The following is a 24375-nucleotide window of genomic DNA, read 5'->3' on the forward strand; positions in this document are numbered from 1 at the left end:
GCATTCGATTTGGGGAACTTGCAGTGTTGGGTGTTGAACTTTGGCTTTTTTTTTTAATCCAAATTTAGGCTTCATACCATTCATCTCATGCTGTAAAATAAACAGGCAGAGTCAGAAAAGTGATACAGTTATACTTACCAAGCTTTTTGAGTCTTTTCATTTTTAAATCTGATATTTTTCTTTCCTTGCTCCAAGCAGTGGTATCTCTTTTCTTATTAATAGATGATGAGGCACTTTAAATTCAAAATACATTGGAAAGACCAGCAAATGCAGGTGATATAATCATACCATCATCCCACAAATAGTTACTTTCTTCTGGTCAGATTGCCCTTTTTGTCAAGGATTTATTAACATATGAGTAATCTAATGTTTGCAGTATGAGATACTGGAATAGAAACTTGCAGCAAGCCTTAGTTAAGGTTAATGTGTTTTGTTTAAAGACAGAATTCATGCTTTTTTTCCTTTTTTACATCATTTGATTTCTAAGTTACATATTTTTATATTTAAATTCACTATTCTTATTTATGTGTTTGTAACTGAAGTCTTTAGGTACACTTTAATACGTGATATACTCATTTCTAGGTCTTCCTGAAAGAGTAGTTTAAAAACAATAGATACAGAATGTGAAATCATTTATCCTCATCATGATACCTGTTTTTTGATTGCTCGGATTTACTGTGACAATATACAGCCACAGACATTTTCCACCTGCTTTATTATGTTGTCTTGTAATTTATTATGTTTTAGAAAGCACACACGTTAATTTGCTTTTCTCTGTGGAAGATCTATTCAACTTGATGAATATGAGATCTTGGGAACGGTTTCTGGGAAAAACCAAGAGTACAGTGATTTGACTGAAAGCCTGGTTGTGTTCCTTCAGAATTTACAGAAGCTTACTTCTAGACCTGCATGAACTTTCAGTGTTATAACGTATTAGTATTTGAAAATGGAAGGTCTGAGAACTCCTGATAATGTCTTTTGCTTATGTTTGGATCTAATAGACAAATTGTTGTTGACAAATATTGTATAAATAGCCACTGAAAGATTCAACGTATGACAGATATTCATGCTAACCACTTCATTTAATGAAAGCATGCATGGTCCTTTTTATAGACAGGTAAAAAGGACAACGTTTCTGTCCTGTACAAAGACTACAAACTCAAGTTTAACTTGTAATTCAGAAGTACTGCAAGAAGCATTTTTCAAAGTTCTGACCTAAAACAAGGGAAACTTAATCAGCTAAATGAAACTTAATCAGCTAAATGAAGTGATAAAATTAGGAACAAAGCTGCCTAGATTCTCTCTCTGTCCATTGGAGAATGTCTCTAATGATATTGTTGATAACTTGTAGTGCTTGTCCTTTTAACATAAGCAGATAAAACAAGGAGCTGAAGTTAGGCAATAGAAATGGCCTGTTTCACAACTTTTCCTTGCTCTCCACCATGCTTGGCTGAAACACTCGATGGTAGGAGTCTTTAAGATGTGCAACAAACTCTTCTGTGATTAGTCTTGATGTCTGGTGCTGATCAAACCATGATGTAGACCCTTCTTGAGAATCACGTGGTGATGATGGATATCTGTGCTCTCCTTAGTATGTGCTGTTCATTCCTCCCACATCCAAAAGAAATGTGATTGTCAGAGAACTGAATCTGTAACCTTAGGTGAGGTTAAACATCGTGTCAGCTTTTGGATAAAGGGGGGAAAAGCATCATTGATCATTTTTTGGAAAAAGATGCATCTGCCCATTTTAGCTGATCTTCCTTCAGTAAGACTTGGGGATCTGTCCAGGCTGAAAACAGCAGTGATGATATCAGCTTTTAAGGGCTTGGACTGACGCTTTTTTGAGCCAGCATGTGATCTTTAAGTTTCCAAGCTGTATTTTGAGCAGGATTGCCATAAGCTGATGTTGCCTCTCGAGGATGACAGGATTAATTCAGCCTACAGACTCAAGTAGCTGAACATCTGTGGCCCCTTCTGCAGTTCTGTGACTTCCTAGTTTAGACACAGAAAATGCCAGTCTTTTTTGTAACATATTTGTCATTCTTTCATTAGAACCTGAAACTAACATTAAACAGCAGAGTTGTGCTGTGGAGCAGCCTAAAATAAAGCTTCTCTTTTCAAACTGTCACTATTCTCTTTTCACCTTACTTGTCTACTCATACTGAGTTACTGCTGTCTGTTTAGATGCATGAGAAAAGATATCACTGCCCTTGAGGGTTAGCCTTACTTCTGATATCTTAGAGACAAGCATGAGAGAAGGCAAGGAAATTTTCTGGGTTTCCACCTTCCCCCTTCAGTACAGACAAAAAGTAATTTCTTGTGTGATTTTGATTTGGGTTTGGATCAAAGGCTTTGTGTTGTAAGATGAACTATTCACACATCTTATTTATTGATTCAAATTCAGTTTGGTTTATAGAGCTGGTAAACGAACATCTGTATATAATAGTTTTCTTTGAGCTTTCTTTGTAGTGAGTTTATGTAGAATCTGCGTATGTTTGTGTGTGTATGTATATAAGGCACATTCTTCAGATGTATTGGGTATTATTCTTTTGATTTTTGTAAAAGCTTACAACACAAACCAGATTTCTTCTTCAACAGGGGAAGCAACTCTTTACTTATTCAATAGTGGTGCACGGCAGCTGTTTGAAGTAAAAGCTTTTCATGAGGAATATCGTTCCTGGTTTATAGGTGAGACTGTTCAACAAGGTGAGTAATGTTATGTATCCTTCCCCCAACCATAGCTAATGTTCATACAAAGAGACCTTCTCTCTTTCTTCTATTAAATTTACAGGTGTTTCTCTTAGTTGTTTGAGGCATGCTGCATCACGTCCCCACTTTCTGATGCACTCATTTGCCATCTGGGTTTAAGCAGGGCTACGGGCTTTGTGGTCTCTCTTTAAAAGGCTGCCTTTGGCAACTTCAATTAGACAGATGTTCATTTGTCTTTGAGGAAGGGTATGGTGGGATGGGGGAGTTGTTCAGTTGTGTTTAAACTGAAGTACCATAAAATACATAGCTTTCCTTGTCAGTCAGATCAGAAAGTCCTTGGTGTACGTAATATATTTCTTATCCTATAGAAGGGAAAAAGGGCTGGAAAGTCTGAGCTAGCTAAGCGGAGCAATGCTAAGCAGAACTCCAAGCACTGGAGTGTGGTTTTCTTTTAATTACCTCTGTAGTCTTCTCTGTAAGTGCTGTGGGATAAGCCTGCTGTCTGAAGGTGCCATTTCAGTGCTGTTTCTGTGACCTCATCTGTAGCATCATCGTCTCTGATCATCTTTCTGAAAATGAGAAAGAAGTTTGTGCAACCACTTGTGATGGTTTTAACAATCCTTTCTCAGTAAGGATGTCCCTGGTATAGTGTTTCACTCCCAGGGTTTCCATAGACTATGGAATTCGTATCCGTTCAGGAGATGAAGGTGTGTCCTTTTTGTCTGTTTGTAACTAGAAAAAAGACCATTTATAATATTAAAATAAATAAAGTAACCCCAGCAGACATATACCTTCTTTAATGGCAATATCCCAAATGTGTGTTAACATTTAAATGTACTTTGCAGGTGTATATAGCAATGCAAGCAGTATGTCTATGAGCTTTTCCTTATTCCCTCTAGGGGTGAGCCAAAAGACTGAGTCTGCTTCCTGCTCCCAATTATGCCCACTCTGTATTTTCCCCCTCCCTTTCTAACCTCTGCTTTGGCCCTTGGGAAACAATGGCCTTAAGGACTAATTGCCTTTTTTTTTTCTTTTTTCTTTTTTTTTATATATAAAAAAGGGGATTTTTTTTTCCTGAATGGAATTGGGCTGCTGCATCTCTGAAATAGTTGGACAATGAACAACGCAGAAAAGCTGTGTGTTTGCAATTAAAGCAAATCATCTCATTATCTGCCAAGAAGGAAATGTCTGGAATGTAGGAATAGACAGGTATAAGCTCTTTAGGAAAGACAGGCAGGGGAGAATGGGAGAGAGGTGTTGCCCTCTGCATCAAGAACCAGCTGGAGTTCATGGAGCTCTGCCTGGGGACTGATAAGGTGCTGACAGAGAGTCAACTCTCTGAGTTAAGGTTAAAGGGAAGGCTCCTAAGAGGAAGGAGACATCGTAGTATGGGTCTGAAACAGGTGGCTCAACCAGAAAGACCAAGTGGATGAGATTCTCTATAAACAGATAGGAGCAGTTCCACATTCACAAAACACGGTCCTTGTGGGGGCTTCAACAACCCTGGTATCTGTTGGAGGGGCAACACAGCTGGGCGCCAGAAATCAAAGAGGTTTCTGGAATGTGTTGATGATTACTTCCTATTCTAAGTGGTACAGGAGCCCACAGAAGAGGTACTGTGCTGGAACTTGTCTTCACCAACTAGGAGGAGCTGGTGAGTAATGCAAAGTTCAAGGGCAGTCTTGGCTGCGGTGACCACAGAATTGGTGGAGTTCAAGATCCTTAGGGTGTCAAAGAGGGTTTGCTGCAAACCTTTTACTCTGGACTTCAGGAGGGCAGACTTCAAACTCTTCAGAAAACGGCAGGGTGCCATGGGATAAAGCCCTGGAGGGAAGAGGGGCCCAAGAAAGCTGGTCAGTATTAAAGGGCCATCTCCTCCAAGCCCAGAAGCAGTGCATCCCGAGAAAGAATAAGGTAGGCAAGAATGCCAGAAGGCCTCTGTGGACCAGCAAGGAGCTCCTGGACTGACTTTGACTCAAAAAAGAAATCTGTCGGGAGCGGAAGCAGAAATGGGTTGCCTGGGAGGGCTACAAAGAAGGAATCAGGTTAGGAAAGCTAAAATCCAGATGGAATTAAATCTAACCAGGAACATAAGGGGTAACAAGAAGAACTTCTACAGGTATATCAGTGATAAAAGAAAGGCCGGGGAAGATGTGGGCACTTTCTGGAAGGAAACTGGAGATATGGTCACAGGGGATACAGAGAAAGCTGAGGTGTTCAATGACTTCTTTGCTTCAGTCTTTACCAACAAGGGCTCTCGCTGCACTGCCCAAGCTGCAGAAAGCAAGGGTAAGAACTGGGAGAAGAAAGATCTGCCTGCTGTAATTGAAGATCATGTTCGAGACCATCTGAAGACTAAAGGTGCACAAGTCTATGGGGCTCAATGAGATCCATCCATAAATTCCAAGGGAACCAGCAGATGAAGTTGTCAAGCCGCTATCTGTCATATTTTGAAAGGTTGTGGCAGTCTGGTGAAGTTCCCACTGACTGGAAAAGGGGAAACATTACCCCCATGTTCAAGAAGGGAAAAAAAGAAGGTCCAGGAAACTATAGTCTCACCTCTGTGCTTGTCAACATCATGGAAGAGATCCTCCTGAACACTCTACTGAGGCATATAGAAAATACAGTTGAGGTGATTGATGATAACTAATATGGCTTCACCAAGGGCAACTCATGCCTGACAAACTTGGTGGCCTTTTATGATGGAGTTACAGCATCAGTGGATAAAGGAAGAGCAACTGACATCATCTGCCTGGACTTGTGCAAAGTGTTTGACACTGTTTGCACGACATATTTGTTGTCAAATGGAAGAAAAATGGATTTGATGGATAGACCACTTGCTGGATAAGGAATTGGCTAGATGATTGCACTCGTGAGAATTGCAGTCAATGTCTCAGTGTCCAAGTGATGGTGACTAGTGGTATTCCTCAGGGATCAGTGCTGGGACCGGTGTTATTGAACATCTTTGTAAGCAACATGGACAGTGGGATCAAGTGTAATCTCAGCACATTTGCGGATGATACCAAGCTGAGTGGTGCAGTTGACATGCTAGAGGAAAAGGATGCCATCCAGAGGGTCCAGAAAAAGCTTGAAAGGTGACCCATGGCAACTTCATGTAGTGCAACAAGGCCAAGTGCAAGGTCCTGCATCTGGGTCAGGGCAGTCCCAAGTACAGATACAGGTTGGGTGGAGAATGGCTTGAGAGCAGCCCTGAGGAGAAGGATTTGGGGATGTCGGTTGGTAAAAGGCTCAACATGGACCAGCAATGTGCACTTGCAGCCTAGAAGGCCAAGTGTATTCTGGGTTGCATCAAGAGAAGCATGACCAGCAGGTTGAGGGAGGTGATTCTGCCCCTCTACTCTGCTATCATGAGACCCCATCTGGAGTACTGCCTTCAGTTCTGGGGCCCCCAACACAAGAAGAACATGAAGCTGTTGGAGCAGGTCTGGAGGAGGGCCACAAAGATGATCAGAGGGCTGGAGCACCTCCCCTACAAGGACAGGCTGAGAGAGATGGGGCTCTTCAGCCTGGAGAAGAGAAAGCTCTGGGGGGAGTTTATAGAGGCCTTTGAGTACCTGAAGGGGGCCTACAGGAAAGCTGGGAAGGGACTTTTTAGAAGGGCATGGAGTAACAGAACAAGGAGGAATGGTTTTAAAGTGGAAGAGGGTACATTTGGACAAAATATAAAGAAGAAATTTCTTTATTGTGAGGGTGGTGAGACAGTGGAGGTTGTGGATGCCCCATCCCTGGAAGCATTCAAAGCTAGGCTAGATGGGGCTTTGGGCAGTCTGGTCTGGAAGGAGATGTCCCTGCTTTTAGCAAGAAGGTTGGAATTAGATGACCAGATCTTAAAGGTCCTTTCCAACCCAAACCATTTCATGATTCTCCGAGGTCTTCATACATCTACTGTGAGTCAGAACTCCATAGGACAAATTAAAATACTTTTTCCTGGAAGTACAGATGAATGCTTTTAAATAGAAGCTTTAAGAAAAGAGCTAGCTTTTTTTTTTTTTCTCTCCAGTCTTATTATCAAAACTTGCAGGTTTGTGAATAAGTAGTCTTGGTACTTTCTTTGCTAATAGCTGCAGAGTTGGGATTAAGAGTTATTTTTGTCTGATTGTCAGGGAAATATATTGCCTTGGGACCTGGGCAGTATTCTTCCAAGGACCTGGCAGTGCCATACTTGGAGAAATATTTTGCCCCTGAATGCCTTGGTTTTACTTGGTTGGGCTGTTCTGTATCATTTTGATGCCTTATATTTGTTTTCTTTCATTTGATTCACACTGAGCACTAGAGCCATGTTTCACAGCTGGTACTCCTAGGCTTAGATTTTGAGTACCGAATTTCAGAAGGAAGACAGCAGAGTGCAGTGTAAGAGCTCACTCTGCTCCAGCCTACATGTCAGTTGGTATCCTTGAGGCTTGTCAGAAACTGTAGTCCTATAACAAATAGCCATGTCCTTGATGCTCCCTCTGGACAGAAAAATTGAAATTAGCTTAGAAATAAATGTGATTTTATTACCCAAGCTAATTTGGCTATACAGATGTAGAGACTGCAAGCATTGCATGATCTCAGTTTTACAGACAGATTGTCAACTTTGACCAGACAGCTTTGTTGCCACCCTGTCTTTTGTTAGTTTTAAGGCTGTTCCAGTAGGATTTTCTTTCTCTAATTATCTTAGTCATGTGAATTGAAACAGAAAAAATTAAATTTATTTGCTTTTGGTTTGCTAATTAATGTCAAGTTGTTATCAGTTATTTTATCTAATTAGTGAAAATCCTTAATGTTACATTGTTTCAAATTATCTACGATTGTGCAGAAAGCACGAGTAAGCTGTCATTCTGAAATGTGGTGTAATTTTGAATAGAACACTCAGTGACGTATTCTTTGAACTGGCATTGCCTTGCCCAGTGTTTGGGGCAGAGTATGCTGGATATTTATCTAGTACCTCAAAACAAGGTTCTACTACACTCAAATCTGCCAATAGAGGGCAGCTTTAATTTTGTTGTTTGTCATATATCACTGAAAAAGGGAAAACACAGTACTTCAAGTCAGAAGCAGCAGAGCTTGTGCTTTCATTTGGCAGGGTTGAGAATTGAGCTCTCTGTATTTTTAATATAAAATCATGAATAGTGTTTTCCTGCCCATTTTAGTGAAATACTGGAATGCTTAATGTGGGAAAAAAAAAAAAAAAATTCTCTTCTTGCCTGCACTCCTGAAAAGCATTCTAAAAAAATGATTCAGTAGTAGTTCTGTACCTAGTAGTACAAACGACACTTTTATATATCTGTCCCTTAGATGGGCGCCTGCTCTTTGTTACACCGATGGACCCCTTATTTCTGATACTTTATTATCTCATAAAGGCAGACAAAGAGGTAAGCCTGCTTAATTTTTTTTGTTGATATTCTCAGGAGAAAACATTATTTCTGTTACTGCATTAATTTTATGAAGAGGGACTTCCGTACTGTGGGAAATTTAGTTTGTGTTTAAAGCAGAGATGTTCACCCTATACGTATCTTTGTTTTCATCCTTTTTATTTTTGTGACCAGTAAAGTATATTCCATGAATCAGCTTGGAACCTGAACCAAATGTAATCCCCTCTTTGTAAGAGAAGCAAAGAATCTTTTGTCCTTTTGCGAGAGCCTATCCCAGAACTGTTGAACTTAAAATGGTAGATGTCATCAAAATAAAACAAACTGGTGCCCATCCTGAGGAATGGGTGATTCACTTTGAGAAGGAGGGGAAAAAAGAAAGATGAATTTGGATGCTGTGGAAGAGGAAGAAGAAACTTTTCTGTGGTGGTTTGAACTTGAAAGGAAGCATTGCCTTTTCAGAAATAATATTTGTAGAGATGATGTATTGCTGAATAGCAGAGGGGTAAACAAGTACCAAAAGATGGATAATAGGTTAATAGGTTAATCAATTTATCGAGGGTGTTGCAAAACCATACTTAATTTTCGTAAGTGTATCAAAAGACATAGATAATGTTTTATAGTCTATTATCTGCCTTTGAAAAAATGACAAAATAAAAACGTGAATCCATATTTTTTATTTCATGGAGGCACTGATTTCGTTTCTTGCATCCTAAGAGGTTTTTCTTCCATTAAGGTGGCTTGCTGTTTTCTGCTTTGGGTTACAAGTGGAGAATGCAGAAAAACTCTTCTTCTATACTGAAGAAATAAAATTCCACTAGACATTTGTATTAGTAACCTATTGTTCTGTAATTGTTTCTAAATTATTTATGGTATAGGATATACCAAAATGTTTCAGTTTTTCTGTGATCCATTCCTGCTTCAGATGTGGCCCATCAGAAGTCACTTCTCAGTCATAGTATTTCCATTTCTCTAGTTTTGAATTCAGCATCCCTTTGAAGACTTTATACCATACTTAATTAGAGAATCAGTATATTTCTGTCTGTGGTAAGTGCTAAGTAAACTATATAAAGGATGACCTTTCCTATGCACGGAAACTGCAGCAATAGTCCTGTACTGCCCTTTTCTTCTTAGATACATTGTTTCCTAAGTGTGATATGGTGCCAGATAAGTGCATAGAGCTGTTATGGGTTACTCATTAATGGCAAATGCAGTGTCCTACCTAAATTACTTTACTCTTGAGTAAAGGGAAGTCTTAAGGCTTGAGTGGCAGATACCTCATGCAAAGCCAGCTTGAATGTAGCAGATTTATTTCCTGGCTTGAACTAATAAGTGTTAAGATACTCACTGGGTTCTGCAGAGTTATTCTTTGCACCATCCTTTCATTCTGAAAGTACAGTCCAGGGTTGCTGAAATCTCTCTGAGCAGAGCCATCTCCTGTCCAGTAGACCTCAGGTTAGGCTCTTATATTCACAAGGTGAATGTAGCTGTCTTGCTTCTGGACACAAGCTGGCTTGTGCATGTTATCTACAGGAAGCTGTTTATTTCAGCTTTGTTTTTGCCTCTCATAATGTTTTGCCATTGTAATTGTCCCTTTTTAATTGGGAAAAAATAAAAATACATTCTTTTTTTTTTTAAATCTTATTTTACGATATATGGTTATTTTTATTAAGGCTCTGTCTGCCTAATAAGAGGATTAATTAATAATGAAAGCGTTTTACCCAAGTGCTTTTTTTCGTGCTAACCGATGTAATGATTTCAGCTTTGGCTCCTGACACCATGCACTCCCAAAGGATGGAGAGCTCACTGAGTCTTTGTACTGATGCGCTAAAGGATCTTTCCAAGGGGAAGGCTGCCAGTTGTGCCAAACTGTGCTGAGTGATTATGCATTGTTTGGCAACAGCAAGATTTGTTTGATGATTCTGTCATGTGTAGGGCTATTTAAGTGCTGCCAAAATCGCTTTATATGTATACTGTGGCCAAACTGAAATTGACTTTGCAGAGGTGAAAGGTTAATACTACGTTCCAGAAGCTGCCCTGCTCCTTTGAGATTTATCTTTATGGAGGGAAAAGCAAAATTTGAATGGGAGTTATGACACTGGATTTAATCCAACAGGTCTTGGTCGCAGACACTATTGGCACACGTTGACTACTGTGTCTTATGTCATCTTCCAAAAAAATGTTGCTGTGCTTCACGTTAGTTTATCCCATGTAGTTTTAAATTTGGATTCTTATGTGCAGTCGTTGAATAGTTCAGCATTTAGCAGATATTTACTGGTTTGAAATAAATATTTATAGTTTACTTTGTAATCGGTTTCTAAATGTCATGTGATACCATTCAAAGTAAATCTTCAAGTCCTTTATTTTAAAGCTGTGGCAACTGCATGCATCTGTATTTCTATGTATGCATATGTGTATATGTCTTAACAACATAATAATGCTTTTATCATCCCTTTGATGTATTTTCAGCAACAAGGAAAGTTCCAGCCACTGGATCAGGTTGTGCTAGATTCAGAGTACCCGTATTGCCCGTTGCTGCTGAAGTGTGAAGGAGTCAAACGATCCGTATGTCATATAACAGAAGAAAAAGGTGAAAAAAAGTGCAGGGGAGGGAAAAAAGTGCAAGACTGGGTTTATCTGTGCTTTCATTACAATATAGATTTCAGTACTGTTTTTTGCTTTCCAAACAAATCAAGATATGCAAGATGAGGCTGTACTTTCAAAGCAGATGTTTAGGCTTAGAAGTCATTGTTGCAGTATAGTGAATCAGGTGTAACTGCTGTAACTGAAACAGTTGTTCAGTCTTCCTGCAAAGTGACATAAAAATGAAGAACTCATCAGAGCTGGCTTCTTAGACGTTACTGTCTTCCACTAACAAGTAATATGCCAGACTACTTTATTGTTGCATAGAAAATCATTGCGGCTGTGAGCTTCTCCTGAAGGATTTAGATGCACAAGCTCAAGTATTTCCTGCATGATGTGATATATATACAGTTAACATGGTGCTCTTACTTCTTGAAAAGAATCAGTTTGAACTTTGTGGCAGGACAGGTTTCCATTGAAAATGACAACCAGACAGCAGAAAATCTAGGCAGTGAGACAGTACGTTTTGCTGGGACTGAGGTAGTTGGAATTATGTGCTGTCCTGGATTTTCAAAAGAAACTGAGAAAAGCATTAACTTACAATTGGTATTGGTGGGAGTAGGCAACCCTTTTCCTAGGGTGAGTTGTGATTTTTGAGAAGACTTCCTTAACACAGGTGCATCTGAACTACAGAACTTCTTTTGCCTTCCCACAGAGTGATAAATGCTTCAAATAGGAATTAGCGTTAAACTTTTAGGCAGTTTCTGTCCCCCTACAGCTTATCTAATGCTGACTAAGGAACTGTGAGTGAGAGAGAAGATACTAAAATTCTGCCCACCTGTCTAAGGTGAAAAACACTGTCAGATTCTCTTGAGTGTCAAACTAGAGCTCTGCATAGGAATATAGGGCAAGGTTCCTCCAAGCAGCGGTACTGGCTTTGGGCAGTATTTGTGTTTTCTTTTTAACAGCAAAAGAATATATATATATATTTAAAGTATTTGCCATAGACAAAATATAAGATGTGGGACTTAGAATTTCTTTAATTTCTTAGAATGCTAAAGCTGTGGTTATGCAATAGACACATTAGGGCTTGCCCACTTGTCGTGCGCAAGATCACTTTTCTGTACAATCCCCCTCTATGTGTTTCATTTTCACGTCCCTTTTACTGCTTGTAAAAAAGACCAATATTATGACTAATATACTTTTTTCCAGTGCTAAGACTTGTCCCCTACATAGCCTTTCTTATTTAAGGAGCAGGGCTTTAGGGTAAGAAGTATCTGTCATGTTCTGTCTTATGCAACTCTGTTCTGTTTGGCAGAAGCTAACAACATAATTATTTCACTTTCAATTTAATCTAAAGGCTCTTAACATCTGTATAACAAGTTCTTACCCTAGAGCACTCACAGTTTACACTTACTGAGTTAGTAGAAAGTCCACCTTCCCTGGCCTCACTGTCAAAGGGCACTGAAAATTCATTTTGCTGGATTAAATTCCCATTTACCTGCTTCAGTAGTTGGGGAAAGAGTGTGTTACAGCTCACTAAGTCTGGGTTGGGCAGGTTGTTTGCTAATAAATTCAAAGATTGGATAAAGTGTATGACAGAGAAGGTTTAAGAAAAGGTTATGAACTCCAGTGCCAAAGTGTTACTCTTTGTTTCATTTTGCAAGGCAGAAACTGCACTGTGATCTTGTCTGATGTGATTAACATGAAGAGCCAAGAAAACTTACCTGATTAGAATAACTAAGTAATATTGCCAAGCTTGTATTCCCAGAAGATAGGAAAAAGGGGCCGTATGAGTTTCTGAGTTATGGAAAACACTGAGAAAATGGATGTTAAAATGTGCTTTAGGCAGTTTGCTCAACAATACATCGGGGAAACTTCCAAGTCTACATAGCGATTACCCGATCGCTGAACATATTATTTAATTGTAGAACCACTTATATTCCATCTGTATTTCTCAAACCCAATCTTTCCAGATGTCTCAGACCAGTTTTATAGGCACCAGACGCATTAGGGGGAAAAAAGGCTTTCCAATATATACTCATATTATCAAACATAGTTGCTAACTCTCACCAATATCAAATGTGCATCACATGTTAAAACCACGTTCCAATATTGAATCCTTTTGTCAGCAGTTTGTGACTTTCATAACTCACTTTAATTCTTCAGAGGTCTCAGATATTGTCAGTTCTAGAGTTGAATAGTCAAAACTGTCAAGCACACAAAATATTTTCAAACAAAGTGATCTCTGAAGGATTCAGCATAATTATTTTTCACGTTTTAATGAAAATGGCTTCACAGTTCTACGTTTCCTTTCCCTAACTGAGTCACTCTGAATCATACTGTTGTGGGGGAGTCTGCCTGGGAATCTAGACTGGAATTACTTTTCAGCATGGTCTGGGGGATGGTGGCAGGAGGATGTACCTTCCTCGAACTTTTCTTAGATAAGAGAGGAATCCATGAATTGTTCTCACTGTACTTGGACCCAAACCATGTTAGCTCTTTGAGAAGCAGGTTCAAGAATCCAGTGTCTCCCCCATTTTCTGCGTCTTCTCTTTCAGATCTTGTAAGTCACTGCAACCAGCAATGTCACACCTAATTACCTGCAACTCATCAACTTCATGAAGCAAAGTGTATATTAGCCCTTTTTTCCTTCTTACTCAGAAAAAATTTTGTTTTACTCTTCTACAGCTAGTGAGATGGATTTAAACTTTATCTTGAAGACAGCTTTCCCTGACCTCTCTGTACCCCCTACCATGCATACATAAAGAGTGCATAATAGTTAGATATTTGTATGCAGTTTGAAAGAGCCAAGATAAACCCCAAAGAAGGAAATGCTGAAACAATCATAAATAATATGTTGTTGTTTGCAAGGGGAAAAGGAAACTCCATGAACCGAGTGTTGAAATATGATCGTGAGTCAGTAAATGACATGAAACAGATGTATGTATTTATGGGAATGGTATACAGGAGATTCAAAGCTATTGAAATACCTGCTAAAGAACAAGCTTCAAACATTGCGGACTCTGAAATCTCCTGTGTAATCTGATTAGGTATTCTTTTCCATTTCTAAAACTGTAGCTTTGTGAAGTAATACTCAATAATTTTTATCTTGAAATTTCTATCAGCCCATGTAATTTTCTGTCTCCTTTGCTTCAGCATCCTGAATTCACATATCTGCAGCTAACTGATCACACATGAATAGTGAAATGTTCATGGTACCCTAGTTGTCACAGGGGATACAATTTCTGAAATTCTTATATCATCAAGTTAATTTATGCTGCACAATAAATCAAAAATGAATCTTGTACTTCCTCCCACTAGGAGTATACTCTGCTGTTTTAATTCTATTTTCTTCTGACACTATATTATGTCACATAACAAAGGAATAGAGTTAAAACTTCAGTTAGAGTTGCCTTGTGAAGTGAGAGGATAGGGAATTATAGGAAAAGGGATTATTGAAAGGGCAGATAGTTTATCTTCCTTACCAGCCCTCTCTGCTGGCCCCCTACTAAGTGCTGGAATTCATAAACTATTGGATTAACATACTGTGTAGTGGGGTTTGGTGTGGTTTTGTGGGATTTTTTTTTGTTTTGTTTTGTTTTGTTAAAGTAGTCATAGAAACAACATTTTATGTTGCAAATTGTGCAATTAAAATGACCATTCCAGTGACACAGGGCAGCGAAAATTTGGCAAAGGGCTTGAGAAAAGTCTTACTGAATTCAGGCAGCAAGAGATTACACATATATAAATTAAATATGTACTTTGCTGGATTAGAGCCTAATTAAGGATTGTTAGGTTGTTCAGACTCATATCAGTTCAGTCTGTTTATTTTTTCACATTTCCAGTATTTTTGAAACTTTTTGCCCTGATATCAAACACGTACAAGTTGCAAATTAACATCCGTACTCTGTCTACAGCTCTGAAGATTCTAAGTGCATTGAAAATGCAGTCCAAACCAGTTGTGACTTTCTTCCCCTTATTTGGTTTTATTTCAGAGATTGGCAGTCAGAAATTTCACAAGTACAGCCAAGAGAAGACATTGAAGTGGTTAAAGAAAAAGGTATTGTGTTTCCCTTTTACTTTCAGAATTACGTTATGTTTAAAATCAAAGTGCATATTGGGTTGTTCATATCTATGCCTTGAGCCATGTGGCATCCCTCAGTTGAATCTAGGGGAAATGTACTTTGCAGTGAATGCTTGAGTTTTTATGTTCAGACAGTTTCTGTTAGTGTTTTTGAAAATTTCTTTGTCTGACAGTGTTCTGTGTTAGATATGGTATAACAGCGCTCGGTAATCCATCTTTGCAGTCCATCTGAGCTCAGGGATTCTCTGTTGTCCTAGCAGGTACATTTCTCACCTGTATAATGGTGGCTGTTCTTTCTGAATAGCTCTGCTCATCTCAGGGTGCTGTAAAATTGGTGCTGTGTTACCAAGGCAACATGCTCAAAAACGTGCTAGCTTCTTTGCGTTTTTGAGCTCATATGCTAGTCATTACAAATGTATATTAAATTTCACCACAGTCCATAACTTGAGTGTTTTATATGCTTGAAACAAAATTACAAGAGCTTTGTCACTGCATTAACTTGTGCATAACAACAGTGATATAGACATTTCATTCTGTGGTTCCCTACAGGTCAATCAAACAGTGAAAGCACTTAAAAGCAACAATATATGTGTAGGTGAAAGGATATATTCAGCTACATTTGTCAGCAGTAAACAAATCACCGATGCTGAAGAAGGTAAGGAAACTAACCATTTAAGCACTGTAATAAATTCAATTTTTGTGAAGTAGCATGCCTGTAGTTAAAACAGCATCTGAAACGTACTGAAAGTGGCCTCTGCAGTGAATGTATTCCTTACACAGAAAGTTTCAGGCAGATTGTGACTGAGTCTCTTGACTTTTCTGAGGTGGTATCTTCATCGGGGCCATTGCATTTAACTGTAGGTCTCACCTGGGATTGTTTTAGCTTCTTAACCTGCAGAAAAGTAGTTTTCTCATTGAAATATATGCTGAAGTGTTTTGCAGAACTGAGACCATCTTGTGTAATGGGGCACATGTATTTAATATGTATGAGTATCCACACAATAAAAGTACCTATACTAGAAAAGTCTATTTTTATTAGCATGCAAATGCTGTTGATATGATTGTCCTTAAAGGGAAGGGATCATAGGAAAGACATAGTCAAAGAGGAAACATTAGGTGTAGAATACACACAAGTGCACTTATTCAGGGCAAAAACTTCAATACTATATGTATTAAATATCTCTGAAAGTGGCTGCACCTGTAGCAGAAAGCCTGAAGTGGTCCTGTTTGATTCTAATCAACTTTTTTGCTTGTGAGGTCTGCATCCTGATTGTCACATAGATATGAAGTTGTGTAGACAAACCTAAAAATGGTCTCTGGGAAATAAATTGTTTGAAAGTTAATGAAAATAAAAAAAGGTTCTGAACAAAATGAACAAAATCAAATTGTTTCTTATTACTACTAAGACATTCAGAAGTCTGCATGCCATTGAAAAATAAGGAAAAACAAAGCAATTTGCTGACAAAGTGGAAAAGGAGTTACCAAATAATGATATCAAATGAAACAGCGTAAATGAGATTTAAGAGGCAGCTAGACAGTTTTATAGAACAGAGATTGTAATACATCGTTTTTAAGAAGAGGCAATGCTGTAAAACTTGTAAGTTACTTTAACTTCACAGTAGCTTTTTATTTTTTTTCCTACCTCTACTTTAATGAAATGGAAAGTTGTCCTGTCCTGACAGTGACAATCTTGACTATACCTAAATACTTTATTTCTGAAATTTGTTACCAAACTGCTAATCTGCACTTTTTTTTTCCCACCTTCCTGCTTGCTAATGGAAGCATGCATATACTTGTCTTTTTAGATTTGTAGATTTAAAAGAGCAGCAATTAAGTTGGAAATGCTGCAGGTTAAAAATAGATAAGTTTTGGGGGAAGTTCCACTGTATGTAGCAAGATGAACGACAGGAAGTCAGACAGACCTTATTCAACACTTATTTTTAATAAGCGTCATTTTCTTGCCTGATCTTTCACTGTCATGACAGTGCAGTTTATATCTGTAGAGAATTACTTATGTAGGAGTACTGTGAAATTTCATTACCTTACAAATAGATTAATATTATAGTTAGCTTTTACACATGTCACAGGGTAAAAACCTAGGTGTATATAATAAGTGCAAGGAGGAAAGGAGGGAAAGTTTAAGATGTGAAACTATAGTATTTAATTGGGAAGACAAGGTAGCTGCACAAATATTCCTGGTGTTTGACAGGTGAATAATGAATCAAGACTAAGTTGAGAACAGTGCCTGGAAGGCAAACAGTGATTGGGGTCAAGTGAAACTTCAGCAAGTTTGCTGATGACATCCAGCTGAGTGGTGCAGTTGATATGGCAGAAGGAAGGGATGCCATCCAGAGGCACTTTGATAAATTCTAAAAGTGGGCCTGCGTGTAGGTAATAAGGTTCAAGAAGGCAAAATACAAGGTTTTGCACTTGGTTTGGGGATAATCCCAGGTATGTATACAGACTGGGAGAAGAAACTCCTTAAGAGTAGCCCTGCTGAGAAGGATTTAGAGGTCTTGGTAGATGAAGAACTTAATGTGAGCCAGCAGTGTGCACTTGCAGCCCAGAATGCCAACAATATCCTAGGCTGCATCAGAAGAGGGGTGGCCAGCAGGGTGAGGGAAGGATTTGTCCCTCTCCGCTCTGCCCTCATGAGGTCCCATCTGGAGTACTGCATCCAGGTCTGGGACTGACAGTACAGGAGGGATGTAGAGCTGTTGGAGTGTATCCAGAGAAGAGCCATGAAGATGGTCAGAGGTCTGGAGCACCTCTCCGATGAAGACAGGCTGAAGGAGCTGGGCTTGTTCAGTCTGATGAAGAGAAGGCTGTGGGGAGACCTCATTATGGCATTCCTGTATTTAATGGGAAATTATAAACAGGAGGGAAATTGACTTTTTACATGAATAGATAGTGACAGAACAAAGGGGGGGTGGTCTTAGACTAAGGGAAGATTTAGGTTAGATTTCAGGGAGAAGTTTTTCATTGAGAGGGTGGTGAGGTGCTGGAACAGGTAACCCAGAGAAATTGTGGATTCCCCATACCTGGTGGTATTCAAGGCCTGGTTGAATGGGGCCCTGGGTAACCTGATCTATTGCTTGATCTTCCAGTAGGCAACTCTGCCCGTGGCACAGAGGTTGGAACTTGGTGATCCTTGAGGCCCCTTCCAACCCAAGCCATTCTATTAATTTAAAGGAAGTCAGTGAAGATTGCCTGAAGGCAGAAATACATTTTCTATTTTATATTTGGTTCTGATAGTAAGTAGTTGACTTGTTCTTGCCATTCAATGTTACAGTGCTAAGAGTGAAATGATGGGAATAATTTTCTTAGGAGATAAATTAGGCGTATTAAATGCAGAGGTGACGTTGTCTTGGATTGAAATTGTTTCTTCTTCTCTCCTGACCCTGTAGAAAACTTAGGGAGTGACAAAGACTTGATGAATAAAGACAGTGGAGGAAGGAGAAGTGCAGACAGAAGATTCTGTGAATTTGATGACAGTCTGATTGAAATGCATATGCTGATGTCAGTTTGTTAACGCTCTCAGCTTCAATGCCAGTTTGTACTGGGCTTTTTTGATTTAAAAAAAAAAAAAAAAAAAAAAAGGAAACTCTCTGACACCTTAAAAATAGTTCTTTACCACTGAGGCAAGTTTACCATGCACTTCTGAACTCTCTTAAGTGTGTCATATGAGCAGATAGAACTGGCATGCTGTACATGGAATTCAGAGGTGAGATTTTAGTTTAATGTCTCTCTGGCAAATGCTTCCTGTGTGCGGATAAAGTTACTCCCTAGCAGCCTCAAAAACAGTAAGTTTAGAAGATCCAGCCCATGATCAGTCAGTGCTAGTGTAGAACGTGACTGGAAAAGATCTGGTTTAGAACTTCATGTTTTAAAAGAGTCACCTTTTTTTTTTTCCTTTCTCTCAGAAAGACGTTTATAGCAGGAGTGCCCTGTACTGAGAACAGCTTCTAGTAGTTCTTATTTCCACAGATAATTATCCTGTCTTGCCAGTGATGTTTAGATAGGCCTTGGCATTTTCCATAAAGTACTGAAATTAAGTACAAGACTTTGAAATAGACTCATTGTCTCATCTAATTGTTTTCAGTTGAAGCCAGAAAATGTACTTTAGTACTGAAGCGCTTGCCAAATAATTGTAAGATCCAGATGCTTTAAAATTAATGATTGCATGTTCTGTTGAGTCAGCTTTTTACTTTTGCAGGTTTTTAAAATTTAATTTCTTCGGAAAAATACATGATATCTGGTGTTCTCAGAAAGTGAACAGTTTTTGTTAAGTACATACAGCAGATATTAATAACATGTGCTGACAAAGTGAGTGTAGTAAGTCTTTACTTTTTAAATAAAGCTACAAGTGTCATATAACATAAACTACTCAACAGAGAGAACCATCACAGTGTATCCATTAGAAGTCTCTTACTATTAGTTCAACCTTATGATTTATGGTAGTGCATACATCATGTCTAAGGCAGCATGACTATATATAATGTGAATGCTCTTTTTTTTTCCTTCTCCTTTCTTTTCTCTGCCCTGTTGCTGAAGACTACGTGCGGTATGCCCATGGGTTAATATCAGAATATATTACTGAAGAGCTGAGCAAAGAGCTGTCAAAATACCTAGGGTAAGCATTGTTTCAGCTAGCTACTAGCCACATGTGGCATGTATTAATGTCCTTTTGGTCATTTCTATTGAATATTCATATCTGGTTATCAAAATTACAGTGAATAACACAATTCAATCCCTTCAATTCTGTGATTCTGTTTAAATATGATATTTTCAAATGTACATTGTGCCCTTCTGTGCTACTAAGGATGTGGCTGGAGGAGAGACGTAATGATATCTAAATCTCCTCCGTCTGTTATCACAGTTGCATCTGAAAAGCTCATGCAATTTATGCAATTCTAGAGGGGAATAAAAGGAAATCCAAAGAGTTAAAGCACTTTGTCCATAATTGTGGAGCATGAATAATGCTGCCTGGAAATACAGTCCTCATCCCCAGTGCTCTTTCCTTTTTCCTAATCACTCAGTACTGCTGGGATTTGAGTCCACATATCTAACCTGTACTAACTTATACTTCTTATCTATTCTTATCTATCAGGTGAGTCAGTGTCCTCATAGTGGTGTTTGTTCTTAACCAGCAACAGTTTGCTTGGAGTATGTCTGGGAGTCTGTTTTTTCCCCTCCATTCAGATTTGTTTAGTGCATTCTCTTATAGTGGCCTATAGATTAAATGTGCAGTTCACACCTCAGAGGCCCCATATCTTAAATTTGTTATAGTTATGTGTTAGTGTTAGTGCTGTTATTGTGTTGTGTGCTTTATGATATCATCTTACTAAAAAAAACAAAGTTTTCAATGGTAAGGTGGGGTTCTCCTGTTTTGGCTGCCCAGAGTAAGAAATATTAAAAGAGCCCATGTTTCTGACTGTTTTAGTTACTTAAGTGAAAAATACAGACAGGGTCCATGAGCCACTTTTTTGTAAACATGTGCCATGTGTGAGCAACTGACACACAAAGCAAACTCTGTTGGGGAGGAGTTAAAATTTAGGTTGTGCCATCCAGCTGTCTAAATTTATAATGTGAAGTCTTTTTGTTCTGCAGTCTTCCAGAACATACAGTCCCAGCACCAGAGCCACCATTGAAGGTAAGAGAAAGATACTGACAGAAATAATATGTTGTAAGCTAATCTCTCTGAATTGTTATTAAAACTGAACTAAGCCAAGAACTGGGTACAATACAATATAATATGTAAAGTAAATTGGCCTTGTAAAAACCCAGCCTGAAATAACACAAGAACATTACCATGAACTTTTATCTTTTATGTTAAGCAATATTTTGGTTGGTTTTCCAATTTAAAAAAAAAAGGGGGGGGGGGGGGGAAGGAGAAGAGAGAGACTTATTTTATGGTTTTGGTCAGCAGTCTTTTCTTATGTGTTTTGCTCATTTAGTTTTATTGAGGTTGATGGGACAATATGACCTCATAGGTTTCCTTTTGTATGTAATTTATGAGGACCCTGAAAGGGACCTCCTGGGTCACAGATTCCCAGACAACCATGTTGGATAATCTCTTGTACACTGACCGTTCTCCACTGTAAGACTCATTAGGATTTTTATTTCCATTACTTCTCTTGGAATTCTGTTCTATAACCTCATTCCTCTGATGCTCAGAAACCTTCCTGTAAATTCCACCTTGAATTTATTCATAGCCAATTTATTCCCCCGTGGTTTTGTGCTAACATTATTGTGTTCTTTTTTTCATTGAAATGGCTCTTTTCCCTCCATAACCATTAGTTCTCTCTGTGTGTAAAGGGAAAATGCATGTCCTTTCTCTTTTCGCTTTGTGAATCTAAGCTTGATTGTGGAAGATGGGTTCTCCATTTTCTCATAATTGTAGTAACATTTCTTTGCACCTGTTCCAAGATTGCTTGAAGACAGGTGACCGAAGTCAAAATTTTTCATGATAACATCTTTATCAGTGCAATATGGTGGCACTAATCCTTTCTGGTCTTAACTGGAAGTACTGTATCTAATTATACTTTAGAATTCCATTTGCCACTCTTACTGTGTGATCTGGCAGATAGTTATGCTGTAAACAGTTAAGACACACAGGTCTTTTTTTCTCCACTGCAACCCTTAGAGGATCAGCATTCAGTTTATACCTGAAATTGATGCAGCCAGCTGATAGGTAGGTACGTGACCTTGTACTTCTGGACATTTCATCTATTTATAACGTTTCAAGTCTTGAAGGTTCTTTGGCTTTTCCTTCACATTGTTGCAAGCTCTTTAAATAGCCATAATGGTACCCAGTGGTGTACATTCAGTAAATGTTACCATGCTTTTATCTTTAATAATGATCGTTTTGAGTTTATTTTGTACATGGCACTCCATTGGCAATATTCATCAATCCCTGTGGCATGCCTTTCTGCATTATTTGCCTTTGTTTCCCTTTCACACAGATTCTTACCTACCTTAAAATCCTCATGTAATCTTCATTTTATATCATTTCAGTTACGTCAGGGGTCAAATCCTCTGGCAATCTCTTATGTTTACTGTCACCTGAAAATGTATTATCTTTGTGGAGGGAAAAAAAAAAGGCCATGTCAGTAGGCATTACCCACATTTAGTTTTCACTTAGTCTGTGTCTTTAATTATTCCTCCTTCTTTCGCTTTTTCCCCTTTTCTACTCTTCTGAGTCCTACTATTACTACTTTTCTTCTCTTAACGTATAATGGATATTTTGCTGTTCTGTAGAATATAGTCCCTATCTAGTAGAATAGTTACCAGATTTTACTTCTGGACTTGTGATTTTTGAAGCATTCTCCCAACAGTGTCAGTGTATTGAGTTTTACTTCTGTCCTGAACAGAGAGATTTCTTTTTTTCTGCTCGTGTTTAATTTCTTCATCTTTTTTGAAAACAAAGAGGCAAAGGATTTAATCCATTTTAGGGTTAGACATAGATTAGTTTTAATATCTATTCATGGGTAGCAGCCGTGCTTTTTTGATTCCATTTTTGCTTCTGTGGCTAAAACACCTTTTTCTGTTTGTTTTAATTTCCTTCCCAAGATTTAACTCAGCTTGACTTTTTGGCAGTTCTCACTTTATCCCTGTATTAACTGACCCTAAAACAAATGTGTTTTTTCTTGTTTGTTTGTTTGTTTGTTTTTCCCATTCATTGTAGAATTTTGCTTACTCCTAACATCTTTTAATTTGAGGAGGGCTGGGAAATGTGTGCATCTGTACAAGTGTTTGTAGGGGCAGTATTCATTTGGTCTAGTCTGACAAACTCTTTTCTTCAAGATTTATCACTTTGAGTTGGAACATCCAAAATCACTTTATCTTTTTCTTTTGCAATTCAAAATATCTTCCTCGCATATCGAGCCTTTTGCTTTGGCTTTGAGAAATAGCACAAATGATTTGCACAGCTTGCCCTTCTGGAATCCTGAGCCCCATTTTTGAGTTTCTTTGTCATTTAATTTAAACTGAGGCACTCTATATACTGAATATTCTGTATACTAAAACTAGATTTCTTACTGCAGTGACCTTTCCTGCAAAGTCCCTGCTACTTACCGAAACAAAGTCTAAAATAACTTCATTTCTGGCTGGTTCAATGACTGTTTTTTTAAGCAGTATGTCAGCTAGCACATGTAGGAATAATTGGGCCCTACTGTTATTAATAGCATTTGTTCTCCAATGTATATCTGTGGATAGAAGTTATTTCCATGTGGTTGGACAGTTGTTCTGGCTGCACAGTTACTTGGCCCTTTGATTCTGTTAAGAATTATCTTTACACATTGTAAGAAATATTAAGCACACATCATGAGCCAACTGATATTCATTAGCTGTATAAGGATGTTACAACAACTATATTAAACTACACGTGATGTACATTACATATTGTGTATGAATAGCTTTTATTCCATTGGGATAGTTCTTAGAATCTATTTTTAAAAACTGTTGTATTTCAGCAGTTGGGTTACAGAGGAAACGAGGCTTAGAACTATTCAGTTGTTGGGCAGTGAAATCTTGCTGAGGATCCCATGAATTTCCAGAGCAGGATTTGCATGATGTATCTATCTTTGCAACTTAAGGTGCTTAAAATTCTCCTTTATTTCACAACCTCAGAGGAGTGTGACTTGTACACTGAAATCTTTAGTGCATTTTCAACCATTTTTACTTGCATTGAAATTTCTCCTCATGAGGGCAAGGTGTCTTTGCAGTCTAGTATACAATTACTGCAAATAAAGTAGAGTATAGCATGTATTTTCTAGTACAGTAAAGTAATTGCACATTTTCAAATGATGTTAAGATGAATTAGTAAGGAAAGAAAAATTTAGAAGCTTCAATGCTTGACAGAAAAAGCTATGACAGATTCTGTCTCTTTTAGTACCAAAGTAAGCTGGATGCAGTCTGGACATTGTGATTTAATGATTAAATCAAAATTATTTGTAATCTGTATTGTAATTAAGAGTATGCCATTGATCTTGTGTTGTAATCTTCATACTGTCTGGTTTGTCAGCACAGGGAGTCTGGCCATTGGCTGCAGATAAGACAGCTTACAAAGAATACGTATGCTCTACTACAGCTGAAGACCAAATCCTTTGCTGAAATGCAAACGTTTTATTATAAGTTTTAAAAACTTGTTTATCAGATTCCAAAAAGAAGAGAATAGTTGTTATTCATTAGATTGTCAATTGAAAATGTAATCGCAGCTCAGTAAACAGCCTCCCAGAGGCTATCCTATCAGAGTCTGATCCAGATACCGTTGAAATCAAAAGAAAAGGCTGCTGTTGGATCTGGTTCTAGCAGCTGAGAAATCTAAGCTGCAGACCTGGTTTCAGTGCCAGAGAAAGAGAGAAGGCAGGGTGGGGAGTGGGGATCACAAGCTCCGTAAACAAAATGAATAAAACAGGATCTTAAAATGGTACAGTACCATCCAAGTTGCTTGCAAAATCACTCTCCTTGGCACAGAAACTAGGAAGGCCACAGCTTAGATTTCACAGGATATTAAGGACAGGGTAGTAATATCAGATATATAATAATAATAAAAATACGACATTGTAAAATACTATACACTTTTTTTCCCCTTTTGGAAGCATACCAGAAAGTTTTCACCTT

The 24375-nt window shown here is 38.3% G+C and overlaps 1 protein-coding gene across 3 annotated transcripts in view; it reads left to right on the forward strand.

Annotated features, from left to right (window-relative positions):
• The window catches only part of RNASEH2B (ribonuclease H2 subunit B), a 42654-nt gene that overhangs the window by 11657 nt on the left and 6622 nt on the right, over window positions 1–24375 (forward strand). For all 3 annotated transcript variants that reach the window (XM_031615869.2, XM_031615867.2, XM_031615868.2), the window contains exons 3-9: window positions 2599–2706; window positions 8008–8084; window positions 10551–10671; window positions 14663–14727; window positions 15301–15406; window positions 19306–19384; window positions 20362–20404. In XM_031615869.2, coding sequence (XP_031471729.1) covers window positions 2599–2706; window positions 8008–8084; window positions 10551–10671; window positions 14663–14727; window positions 15301–15406; window positions 19306–19384; window positions 20362–20404 — 599 coding nt within the window. The remainder of the gene's footprint in view (window positions 1–2598; window positions 2707–8007; window positions 8085–10550; window positions 10672–14662; window positions 14728–15300; window positions 15407–19305; window positions 19385–20361; window positions 20405–24375) is intronic.

Source organism: Phasianus colchicus, chromosome 1 (genome assembly GCF_987193195.1).
Source record: "Phasianus colchicus chromosome 1, bPhaCol1.hap1.1, whole genome shotgun sequence".
Lineage (NCBI taxonomy): Eukaryota > Metazoa > Chordata > Aves > Galliformes > Phasianidae > Phasianus > Phasianus colchicus.